Raw genomic sequence first — 13,336 nt, 5'->3', positions numbered from 1 at the left:
AAGCTGTAGAATTTGCACAATGACAGCTAGCCCCAAAGACTTAGAGAGCCTCCTAAGATATGAATACTTAAAATAATCTTAAGTCTTCTTAAAAGGCTATTATAATGCTTGCTGTTCTTTTGATTTGCCTGATCTTTGTGGGTTATTGTTTTGTAAATATATGCATGTATTATTAATGCTCCGAAATTATTTAAGGCAATATTAAAATTGTATATATAAACTCACTCAACCCCTCTGTGCCCCTCTGTGAGGGAGATGGGTGGTTAATAAGTTTGACTGATAAATAAATGAATGAAACCTGCACACTCTAAAACTCCACACAGATGATGATGATGATAATGATGATGATTGAAAAGAATCCTCTACTTATTTGCTACATCTTTTTTGGCAAGGGATTTAAAGAGGAGCCTTCCAAGGTGATCTGAAAGTACAGATAAAAATCTTGGACTTGAGCATTGGTAACACTAAAGCAGCTATATCTCTAAGGACATTTCTTGTATATCCTTGGGAACTCTGAAACCATTCAAAATGTCACATTAGTATCTCACATCAGAATACCAAAATCTCATGATATTTCAGTTTTGTGGGAATTTAGGACAGATTCCATAGTGAGCCCTGAATGTTAACTACAAAGGGATAGCAAAGTATTGCTGTGATGTGAAGAACTTCTAGATTGAGTTAACAGCCCCATAGTGTCAATGTGAATATCTGGACCCTTTGCAAAAATAACCTCACATGCAACACATTGCAATAATCCCAAAAGAAAGGGTGTCAGTTGAAGTATCTTTAACGGTTTAAGCATTATCCCTTGGAAAAGTTTTTGAGTTATAACCTAGCCCCATTAAGTCTTACTTCAATTGTGCTAAGTAATTAATATCTCTAATCTCACAATCTCCTTTGGAAGTTATATCGGTTTCTCCTCCTCTTTCTCCTCTTCCTCCATCTCTTTGGGGAAAGTGGTAGAGATGAGAGATTAAAATAATTGAAATAATTAAGCTCTTCTCCACAGGTCCATGGAAAATGTGCTACAGTGTCTCTAAATATTTCAGGCTATATTTATAATTCAGCCAAACTGAGTCAGGAATTATGCATCTCCAGCATGAGTGTTGCTCTTCGAGATGAAATATTGACACTTTTAATAGAATGAGTTGTGTGCCTGTTTCTGAGTGAATGCATATGTGTATGCAAATACGTATATAAATCATGTGTGTATATATATATATATATATATATATATATATATATATATATATATATATATATATATATTCCTTTATAGCTAATTTGAGGCTTCCATTGTTTAGGTTCCTACAGGAGATTGGTAATGATGACTGGTGATAGGTCTCCCACTGATACTCATTGTTTGTGCTTTCTACACTATATTTCATTGTCACTGTTTACAAATGCATTGATCATTTCCATTGCAGAAAGTGTTATCCTGGGCTGCTTCTCTTTTGTTTGGTCATCTACAACTGCATCATTTTGTTGAGCATTTCAAAAATGAAATGAAATGCATTTCTTGATTAAATTCAGAACACTCTCTGGTATATTTCTGATCATTTTGGAGAGCTTCCTTTCCCATAACTATTTAATAAAAAGTAATCAAATATCTGAGAAGAAAGATTTGCTTTCATGAAAGATTAACTGACTTTGGAATACCTATTTGTGTACTTTGTTTACTTCCCAAATTGGGGGTGTCCCCCTACAGGGTATCCCAAAATACTGTAGCCCTGAATATGTAATTGGTGACTGAATTATTAAAACAACAAAGGGAGCTGTGCCAATCTAAAACTTGGGGTTATAAATCCTTGCCTACATCATGATGTAGATTCCTGTTTTAGTGCATGTGAGGCCCCTGTCATACCTGTATTTATTTTCTGTGACCAGCACCATGAAGAGGCAGAAAGCAGCATAGGAATTTGATATTTTACAACTGTTCACTCCATTTTTCATGTTAGTTTTTTAACTGGAAAATCAGTGGACAAAGTGCTTATTTGCCCTTGTTTATCTTTTGATTGCATGCCATTATATCAAATCTTAGCGATCATATAGATTTTCTTCAGGATCACTTGTCTTTCCAATCATTAAGCCCCTCAACTTGTTATTCTTGCACAGTTCTATCTTTAACTCTTCTCTTTTTGTGTATTAATCCCTGCAGATTCAACTAATAGTGGATCAACGAAATCAAAGGTAAGATCCCCTCAGATTATTTTTGCCTTTGAGAGAGGTTGGGGATGAGAAAAGTTGGTTAAACATAAGGCCCTTAAATTCAGACTTCCCACGTTAGAGGTAAAGTGTTTGTGCTACTTTGGCACTTGGCATGTCTCGATTTAAATTGTTTTAAAAAATAACAACCCTGTAGACACTCAAGCATGATAATTTTGTTGCCTAAATGGCCACGGCCTAGTTTTTCTGGTGTTGTGATACTTTGCCGGCAGCTGTGATTGGCCTTTTCAGAGAGTGCTGCTTTGTAGTAATAATAATAATAACAACAACAATAATAATAATAATAGTAGTAGTAGTAGTAGTAGTAGTAGTAGTAGTAGTAGTAAAGTTGGAAGGGACCTTGGAGGTCATCTAGTCCAACCCCCTGCTCAGGCAGGAAACCCTATACCATTTTGGACAAATGGCTATCCAGTCTTTTCTTAAAAACTTCCAGTGTTGGAGTATTCACCGCTTCTGGAGGCAGGTTGTTCCACTGGTTAATTGTTCTAACTGTCAAGAAGTTTCTCCTTAGTTCTGGGTTGCTTCTCTCCTTGCTTAGTTTCCATCCGTTGCTTCTTGTCCTGCCTTCAGGCGCTTTGGAAAATAGCTTGACACCCTCTTCTTTGTGGCAGCCCCTGAGATATTGGAACACTGCTATCATGTCCCCCTCTCGTCCTTCTCTTCATTAAACTAGACATACCCAATTCCAGCAGCCGTTCCTTATATGCTTTAGCCTCCAGTCCCCCAATTATCTTTGTTGCTCTTCTCTGTACCCTTTCTAGAGTCTCAACATCTTTTTTACATCATGGTGACCAAAACTGGATGCAGTATTCCAAGTGTGGCCTTACCAAGGCATTGTAAAGTGGTATTAACACTTCATGTGATCTTGATTCTATCCCTCTATTAATGCAGCCTAGCACTGTGTTGGCCTTTTTGGCAGCTGCAGCATACTGCTGGCTCATATTTAGGTGATTGTCCACTAGGACTCCGAGGTCCCTCTCACAGTTACTACTATTGAGCAAGGTACTTCCTATACTATAGCTGTGCATTTGGTTTTTCTTGCCTAAATATAGAACCTTACTTTTTTCACCATTGAATTTCATTTTGTTAGATAGCGCCCAGTGTTCAAGTCTGTCCAGATCCTCCTGTATCCTAAGCCTGTCTTCTGGAGTGTTGGCTATTCCTGCCAGCTTGGTGTCGTCTGCAAATTTGATGAGTTCCCCATCTATCCCTTCGTCCAAATCATTGATGAAGATGTTGAAGAGCACTGGGCCCAGAACAAAGCCCTGGGGCACCCCACTACACACTTCCCTCCGTGTAGATGCGGTTCCATTGAGGACCACACGCTGAGTATGGCCGGTCAGCCAGCTACGAATCCATCTGGTGGTGGTGCTGTCTACCCCACATTTTTCTATCTTGCCTTACTGAAGTCCAAGTAAATTATGTCCACAGTATTCCTCTGATCCACTAATTTTGTCACTTGGTCAAAGAATGCAATAAGATTTGTCTGGCATGATCTATTTTTGACAAACCCATGTTGGCTTTTAGTAATGACTTTGTTTGCCTCTAGGTGTTCACTGATTTGTTGTTTGATTATCTTTTCCAGGATCTACCCAGGTATTGAGGTCAGGCTGATAGGTCTGTAATTTCCTGGCTCCATTTTTTTTCCTTTTTTGTAGATGGGAACTACATCAGCTCTTTTCCAGTCCTCTGGTAGTTCCCCTGTGCTGCAGGATCTTTGAAAAATATGGTTCAGTGGTTCTGAGATCACATCTGTCAGTTCCTTGAGAACCTTGGGGTGTAATTCATCTGGTCCTGGCGATTTGAACTTGTCTAGGCTGCACAGGTGCTCACTTACCATTTTCTTGCCTATCTTAACTTGTGTTTCTATTCTGTTTTTTATGGCACTATTTTTGATAGGTTGATCTGTTTTTTCCCTTTGTGTAAAGACAGATGCAAAAAACGAGTTAAATAGTTCTGTTTTCTCCCTGTTGCTTGTCACCTTCTTGCTACTTTCACCCACTAATGAACCAATCATTTCCTTCACTTTTTTCTTGTTTTTTACATGTTGACAGAAGTTTTTTTTTTTGTTATTTTTGACTTTGGTCGCAAGCCTTAGTTCATTTTGAGCCTTGGCTTTCCTCACTTCATCTTTGGAGGCTCGGGCTATTTGCTGATATTCTGACTTAGTTATGTGCCACTTTTTCCATTTTCTATACTTGTCCTTTTTATCTTTCAATTTGTCAGAGAATTCTTTATGCAGCCATGCTGGTTTCTTTTGGGAGCTGTTATTTTTCCTCTTTGTTGGTATTGTGCTAGACTGGGCCTTTGTTATCTCATTTTTCAAAATTTCCCAAGCTTCTTGAGTTGTTTTCCTCTTGAGGATTCTCATCCATGGAATCCTTCCCAAGCCCTCTCTAAATTTATTGAAATTAGCTCTCTTGAAGTCCAAGACTCTAGTTTGACTGTGTTCTATTGCTTGTGGTTCCATAATGTTAAATTCCAATTTTGCATGATCACTTCCTCCCAGGGTTCCTATGGCTTCAACACCTTCTATCATTTCATCTCTGTTAGTGAGAATTAGATCCAAAAAGGCTAATCCCCTAGTTCCCTTCTCTACTTTTTGGGAGACAAAGTTGTCTGCTAGGTTTGCCAGGAACCTGTTTGATTTTCCACTTGGTGCAGAGTTTGTCTCCCAGTTGATGTCAGGGTAGTTAAAGTCCCCCATTACTATTGTGATGTGCTTCCTATATACCTTAGTTAGCTGGCTAGCAAAAAGTTCATCTAATGTACTTCTCAGCAGCTTGCAGGCAACTGAGTTGTACTCCAGTATACAGACACAACTTATCCTTTTCTTTCTTGCCTTAAACTAAGTATAAGATTATTCCACATCTTCTCCCATGCGTCTTTTCTTTTTTCTACCTTTTCTGGTTGGTTTTCTACAAATATAGAGCAATGAATACACTGTTCCAAAACATTGTAGCCCCCCCCCAAAAGGACTGGAAGCTGGAAATTAGTTCCATAGTGTACATAGTGCATTTAATTAAAAAGAAGAAAAAAGTTGGACAGAAAGAATCTCTGAGAACCTTTAGGTCAGTGATGGCGAATGTTTTAGAGACTGAGTGCCCAAACTGCAACCTAAAACCCACTTATGCATCATTGGGTGCCAGGTGGGTGTGGCCCATTGGGTGGGTGTGGCCCATTGGGTGGGCATGGCTGTGGTGGTAACAGCAGACTGGGTGGGACTAAAGAGTTCAATCAATCAATTCCAACTTTGCAAGATCTTTTTTTTCCCCGCAAAAAGTTGAAATTGACTGATTGATTGAACCTTTTTTTTTTTGTCCACGGTGGTGGAGGTCTAAAGCGAAAAGGTTTTATAAAACCCAGCTGAAGGCCTAGGACTGGGGTGACAGCCCGTCTGCCCACAAAGAGGGCTCTTGAGTGCCGCCTGTGGCACCCGTGCCATAGGTTCGCTACCACTCTTTAGGGAGAATATCTGCAGATCTTTTAGTGCATTTGGGGGATCCTAAAATCTAACTGCTCTAGCTACAAATATGTTTTCCAAAACTGGGAAAAACAAAATATGCTGATGCGATTGCTAATCTATATTGCTAATATATGTTAAGGATTCTGTGGGGTAAGACATTACTATCCAGGGCAACCCATCTCATAGGCAATGTCACTGGATATTTTTCTGGTATCTGCTCTTTAGCCCCTCTAAAATACTGTGTTTTCCTTTTGCTCCAGGTTTCATGTGGCTCACGGAAAGAGCACTACCATAAAGAGATGCTTGCCATCTCCTTCATCTCAGCTGTCAACCGCAAGAGGAAGAAGCGGAGAGAGGCCAAGCGTTTTGGGAGCAGCACAGATGATGATTCTGAGCATGAGTCAGCTGTCAAGAGAGAGGAGGAGGAGGAGAAAGAAGTGGCTCAGGAGGAAGAAAGAGAGGCTGAAAGATTTGAGAGCAGCAGCAGAGCTCCAGTTCCTGATGTGCAGGATGTCTTCCAAAGCCAGGCAAAACTAGAAGCAGAGCAAGTAGAAAGAAAAGTGGCACCCCGAGGAAGCCCAGAGTTGGCCCTGGATGCCCGCTCAATTGTATCAGGTTATTCCACCCTATCTACCATTGATCGCAGCCTATGCTCTGAGGTGCAGTCAGTAGCAGAGAGCCGTGGGGAGGAGGCAGATGATGAACGGAGTGAATTTAGCCATGTGGAGACAGATACTGAGAATAGCTTTGTGCCAAAGCAGCCTGGGATGCTTCCCAAAGGAGCTGGTGTGGCAATAGTGGAGGAAGGGGGGGCTGCTGCATCTGAAAAGATATCACACAACCGAACCTCCTTTAGTTCCCATCACCTCATGCAGTGTGACACTCTGGCCCGGCGCAAGCTTTTGCGGCCCCGACACAATAGTGAGTCATCTTCCAAGGGTAGCACTGATGTCCCAAGTTCCAGCTCCCCAGGTAGTCAAGAGTCCCTACAGCCTGTGGGTGCCCCTGAGGTCCATACCCGGCTTTCCCTCACAGAACAACTTCGACTCCGCCTCCGTGGCTCTGCAGATGACATGCTGGCAGTGCGCCTGCGAAAGCCACACTCACCTGAGACACGGCGCAAGAAGAACAGTTGGCGGCGCCATACTGTGGTGGTCCCTGGTGGTCTCAAAGACCTCAATTATGAGTGGAAGGAACAACATGTATTGGGGACTACTGAGGCTGGTCCACTAGACTCCTCGAATAGAGGTGCGCTAAGGGACAACAAAGACTCTGGGCTTAGCAGCCTAGAGTCAACCAAAGCTCGGTCTTCCTCAATCACACCAGGGAACATGGCAGTTCTTAACCAGCAGAGTGAGCCACAGCATCGTAAAGGCAGCTCTGAGGGGCGTTCAGCTCCCCGACGTACAGCCTCTTTACGTTTCCACCAATGTCTTTAGATAGCCTTTCGTTGAAGCTCTTGTAGAATGGATGAAAGGAAAACTTGGTTTGCCCATAGTAATAACCTTGTCTTAGAATGGAGGAGGGTGCTCATAGGTGCAGTCACACTTGAAAGTTCCTAGTACTGGCCTTACTTTGTCTTTTTTGATACCTCGATCTGCCGTGGAGCATGAGACTCTCCTCCTACCTACTCCATACCTAGCTTTGCTTTCTAATTCCCCCTGATATTAATTTAATCACACCAAGGTTTTGTGATTTATGAATTTATTTATTCTCATCTTTCCTTATCTCCAGGATGGCAGTCAAAAACAAAACAAAAAGCTGAGGTAGGTCTGATATAAGGAGGGTCACTCATTCAGCCCATAGAAAGATCTTGATTTGGAATTGACCAGAATTATCCAGTGGATAGGATAAGTAGCTTCATCCCTGATTTAAAATACTAGGTCTGCAATTAAGGGATGTTTTTAGAATTCCTCCAGTTAATTATCTCTTAACTATCTCCTAATTTTCACCAGTCCATGGTACTTCTTTTCTGTATTTATCTGAAAGAGGGCTTGGAACTGGGCAAATCAGATCAGAAATATTCATGAATTGAGCCCACTTCCATTTAATCTCTGCTGTGGGTTCACATGTACATGATGGATTCCTCTCTATTCAAAGTTCCTCTCACTGTTATCTAAGTGGCAGTTGATGATGTTGGGAGGTTTTGAATGTTCCCCTAAAAATACCCATTACTCCTTTTCTACCTTTCCTCTAGAAAAGCAAATTCCCAAATCTTCCATCTATCATGCCTTGGCCTTTGTCAGGTTCCTTCAGGGAGGGCTGTATCATCTTGACTTCTAGCACATGCATCAAAATTTTGTAGATATAAACAAACTCAGGATTATGTATGGTATAGTCTCAGCGTGCACTTGAGACTGTTTCATGTGAAAACTGCAGAGCTATAATGGTCCCCAAAAGGTGCATAATCTGTCAAATTTAAAGGGCACTGCTGTTCTCCTCCTCCTACTAAAGTGATGTCATTTCTAATTCCCAAAAGTCACAAAAAGATCTATAACATCAGACTATCTGATATATTGCAGCTTTGGCTTTGAAAGCTTTGGCTGCAGTAAATCTGCTGGTATTTAATAGCATCTCAAAATGCTTTGGTTTTGTTGCAAGATTAACATGATATATATGTATAAACTGATGATATGAATTCTAAATGATACAGAACTAAATGGTACAACTCAGTGTGCCTTTAAGAATATAGTCCAATTTTTGCTTGGCTGATCTAAGATTTTCCTGTAAGTCTTAGCTACGGATGCAAACTTTTTCCAGATTGATTTTTCCTTTCAGGCTGTGACAGTATCCCCATTTGAATAGCACTCTCTGCTCCTATCCTCTCATAACGGATAGTACAGTCCAGGGGAAACAGGATGTGATTAACACCCAATAACACAATACTATATGCAGAATTCATGAAGGCAGTATTTTAGGGAGAAAATTAGTTTATGCAAATGATAATTGTGTGGAGTGAATCACCTGCTAAGGTGGCATATGTGTACTATGTTTTAGTTAACAATGCTTTTCCATGTAACTGCCTGTGTTTAGTGGGGAAAGAATGAGTACAGGCGCTATGTGATTTTGGGGTTTGGGAAAAGAGCAAGAAGAAATAGCGGACAAATACACCAGGGCCCTGTGCAGAAGTGCCAAAAAGCAGTCTCAGTGATTTTTTAAAAATTTCTTTTAGGATTTCCAAAGCGTAAGTTGACATGATTCCATTCAAGCCTGTTATGATGAAGGGCTGATGTCAAGTCCGTGCCATCTTCTGCTTTACTGGTATCTTCCACAACTCACTGTCTCTCACAAAAGAGCAATATTTGATTTTTCATGGTGCTACATTTATTTTCAACAATGTCTTTCTCTTAGTTTTCTCAATATACTACATGGAAGTAAACCAAGGAGCCATTTTATTACATGTTGCAGATCAAGTAGGGTTTCCATTTTGCTATTCCTTCAAAATGAGAGACTTACATTTGTTTCTATCTTGTGGATATAAATGATTCCCATGCCTTATGTCTCTGTAGAATTTTATTTGGTCATAAAAGCAGGAAGTACTTTTGTGATGAATAAATATGAGAGATGATCTTTTAAGATACATGTTTTGGTGTGTAATAGTTAATACTTCACCCCTTGTGCCTCAAAATAAAATTGTTACCCCTTTGGAAATAGTTGCATAACCCTTAAGAAAAAAAAGGTTGCTGTGAAATAACTTTTTCCACTTTCCTATCAAGACTCTTTTAATACTTGCTTATATTTTAACTGAAAAAGAAAATGAAAAAGGCAGTTTTGTGGGAACCCAAATCAAAATCTTGATATTCTTGAAATTCAGTGGGTATTGCAGAGCAAACTGCTGTGTATAGCATAGTCTACATCAAAAGTACTTTCTCCTCCTTGCAAAAAATAATAATAGAAAAAATGGCAAATTTCTCTTAAATTTCAGTATTTGCAGATACATTCCAAAATCATTATCACTGAATGAAAAGAAAATATCATTTTCATGGAAATAACTGTCTTATTACAGGTTGTGTTGTTTTGTTTATGTACCATATTCCAAGTATTACATTCCTGTTGTAACACCAAATATAAGACTTATATCTTAAATTTTTATTATTACCTTCTGATGACTCAAGGCCTCAACACATCCCATCCCTGCCTCAAACTATCATCTTATGAACCTCCTATATAATAGGTTGGATAGTCAGACTGTAGTTCATGTCAGATTTCCTTTCCAGCCTTTTTCTTCAGCAGGAAACAGCATTGAGACCGTGTGCTGTACTTCAAATGATACTTTCACTGCTTCCTTCATTCATTGAATTGATCAAGGCTTCCTTAATACATCCAGGCTTAAAAAATCAATGAATATATTAGTATGGCACACCAGTTTAAGTGCTGCATTTAATATTAGCAAGACCAGCATTGAAATCTATCCTTAATCAAGGAGATCTTGTCCCTTGCCTGTTCTTGTTGTGTATAATGTCAAACTAATATACAACAAGAACAGGCAAGGGACAGGATCTCTTTGGTAAAAGGATTTCAATGCTGGTCTTGCTAATATTAAATGCAGCACTTAAATTGATATGCCACACTGGTTATAGACATGGTGTAATACATTTTTCACTATAGTCTGGCTAGCTCATTCTACGATGTCTGTGGTTTAATGACAGATGGCTATTTTTTGTAGGAAGGGTTAGCTGTAGGTACATTTTTTGTGCAGATGTCATCATGAAAAAATGCTTTGTATCTGGACTTTTTAAGAATAATGTGTATTAAAGTTGATGGTTCCTCTCTGCCAGCATCAATTCACAAGAACACTAGGCACTAAATGTCATACTTTGACCTAATGTCATCTTATCGTCCCTGCAGAGTTGGTTGCAATGTTACATTTTCAGGAAGTAAGTGTCACCACAGATGCAGCAGTGGGGCCAAAACAGAATGACAATGAATGGGAGCTTGCCAGCTTGATAATTATTCCAAGTATTTTATCTTTAAGGGGGGGGGGAGAGAAACAATTTATGTTTTGGTGTAAAAATGAGGTCCTATATAGACAGCACGGACAAGATTCTATTGGTTACTGATTCTTCATTTGTGTGTACAGTTGCAAAGACAAAGATAGTACTCATTCTGTAACATCCTAACCAAGAACAGAACAGGCCTCTCAAACCTGTTTTCATTTTCATTGCGAAATGAGTGGATCAGGAGTATTGTCTGGAAGCACCCCTTGATTTAGCTAGTTTTGTGACTTGGTAATTGAACAGGCAAAACAATTTTAAAATACACTGTAGCATCTGTACTGAACTTTTAAACATTTGAAGCATTCTTATTGAACTGTCACAACCATCTTTATAAATTACCTGATAGAATTTGCAATGATTATAAAGAGATGCAAAACAATTTCACATGAAGTTAAGACAACCTGTGGCCTCTTGATCCGTGCAGTCTTTTGTATTTCTTCCCCTACTTCAATATTTAACAATATGCCATTCCTATATATGTCTCAGTCTAATGCTAACAATAATAGCCTGTAAGACAGTGTTTCTCAAACTTGACAATTTTAAGGCATGTGGACTGCAACTCCCAGAATTCCATAGCCAGCATTGCTGGCTATGGAATTCTGGGAGTTGAAGTCCACATGCCTTAAAATTGTCAAGGTTGAGAAACACTGCTGTAAGAGTAGAGCTTCACTCTTGGGAAGAGGTAGGCAAGTGACTGGTGCTTTGTATGGCCTCAGCCCACTCACCCCTTAAAAACTTGCAGCATATTGTAACCAGAGGAGTCATAGGGGGATGTCAAAAAGTCAAGATGGTTTGTGTGATTGTACAATTGAAGCTGTGTGTCACATGATGAAAAAGAGGCAGGTACGACATTTCCCTCATACGATCTTGATTTTTTGAACAATCCCTGCTGGTGGATACTCTTGATTATCTTCTGGGTTTGTTATTTATCAGTAATGACTCAGTGTCTGTCTGTGTGAATTTTTTAAAAACACATTTTGCAATCATTCTTAAGGGTTCATTGTCTCACTGCCCATCTAGGTGTGAAAAAGCATCCCTTTTGCTCACAACTGGATTCTCCCTTCCAGACAAAATCCATCAGATTGAGACTACCCAGTTCCATGTGAAGTAGAGTTGGACTGCAAGCTAAAGTGGTGTTTTATACTTCAAAAATTTCAATGTGGAGTTAAAGTATTACAGAAGTGCCTCCTTGGTGCTGTCAGATGGCAGCTGTTTTCTATATGCATCTGGTGTGCAACATATGAAAAAAAAGGACAGAGCTATGGTCATCTGCTCGTAGTTGCCATGTTGACTTCTCTTCAAGCCCTTATTACAAGCATACATGTTTCATATATTTTTTTTTTGTTCTGAGGGAGATGGTCCCAAGTTGTCTATGTGTGCCTTTCATGAGAGGACTTCTTTCCTTATTTGTTACAGGCTCTTCAGTGACTGGTGGTTGGAGTGTTAGCTTAAGAGGTGGTCAATAAATGTATAAAATATATTAAAATATTTTTTGAGGTAAACAATCTTAAATTCAAATTTTAATTGTTCATATGACTCCATTATTACTTCTGCTTGAAGAACATTGAAACTTGAAAGCTTATCTAGGATTTAGGTAATTGTATGTCTCCTTATAAAAAGCCCCATCTATCTTCTAGTGTTGGCCTGTTTGTGACTTTGAAACTCAATCCCTAGTGGGATGTAAAGGACTTAAACTCTGTGCTATTGGGAACATAAAAAGAAGCTAAACCACAAGGAACCCAAACTACAATTTCAGTTTGTGCTGTATTTAAAGAAGCAGAAAATGTGTCTCTCCTTTGCTCTATCTTCCATGTGTTCTAAGTATCTGTCTTACCACAATTCAGTTTTGGACTGAAACCTTGGAAAGGAGCATGTAGATGTGTGCAGGTGTGGAATTTAAAACTGAACAAAATTAAGTAGTTGGCTGTACTGTAATACATTGTCCTTATCTTTTTATGCAACTATGTGCTGTAAAGTTTTATTTTTCACCTTTTTCACATTTATTTTGTAAATAGCTTTTATGTGTGTAACATATGATAAAGAGTTTATAAGGATTTTTAAGGGGAGTGGGGGAAGCCCAAGACTTTTTTTTTTTCCTTTTTAAAATGCAAGTTATACAACAGCAGATATTTTGGGTTTTTTTTTTTTTTTTAGAAAAAAACAAAACTTTCTTGCATGGTTTGTCCCTCTTTTCATCTTTATGTTGTATAATATATATGGTCAAACAAAACAATTCTGCTTTAAACATAGCTCCAAAATTACAATTATATATATATTGGAAATAAACTGTCTTATTCAGAAAACAAGTTTGCTTACTTATTTAAAGCATAAGCTCTAGCTAGTAAAACACACTATGGATTAATAGTGTTGAAGGTATGCTATTAGATGTGATTTATTTGCATCAATTACCAATTATCCATAAGCAGAAGTTTAACAAAAGAAAGTTCTCTTCACACTCCACTGTAATACATTAAAAAAAATAAACATACTGTGAGATCCCTACTATGTTAAATTATGCAGCTCCCACACATTACACAGTTGATATTTTTCCTGCACGTATATGAAGCATTAGTGAATTATATCAGGCACTGAAACTGTACATAATCATGGGAACTCTCTTCTTGTAGCTTCAGAGGGTTTATCAAAC

The 13,336-nt window shown here is 38.9% G+C and overlaps 1 protein-coding gene across 7 annotated transcripts in view; it reads left to right on the top strand.

The window, feature by feature from the left end:
- ARHGAP23 (Rho GTPase activating protein 23) overlaps positions 1–12,995 on the top strand; it is a 236,373-nt gene extending 223,378 nt beyond the window's left edge. For 5 of the 7 annotated variants that reach the window (XM_039333128.1, XM_039333127.1, XM_039333126.1 and 2 more), the window contains 2 exons: positions 2,159–2,190; positions 5,953–12,995. In XM_039333128.1, the coding sequence (XP_039189062.1) occupies positions 2,159–2,190; positions 5,953–7,131 (1,211 nt within the window). In that variant the 3' untranslated portion in view covers positions 7,132–12,995. The remainder of the gene's footprint in view (positions 1–2,158; positions 2,191–5,952) is intronic. The other 2 variants (XM_039333129.1, XM_039333130.1) reach the window with 2 other exon arrangements.
- Positions 12,996–13,336: the final 341 nt, after the last annotated feature.

The sequence above is a fragment of the Crotalus tigris genome, unplaced genomic scaffold, assembly GCF_016545835.1.
Source record: "Crotalus tigris isolate CLP2741 ecotype Arizona unplaced genomic scaffold, ASM1654583v1 scf7180000024472.5447098, whole genome shotgun sequence".
Classification (NCBI taxonomy): Eukaryota; Metazoa; Chordata; class Lepidosauria; order Squamata; family Viperidae; genus Crotalus; species Crotalus tigris.
The sequence above is the reverse complement of the archived record's forward strand: the minus strand, read 5'-3'. Positions and strand labels throughout refer to the sequence as shown.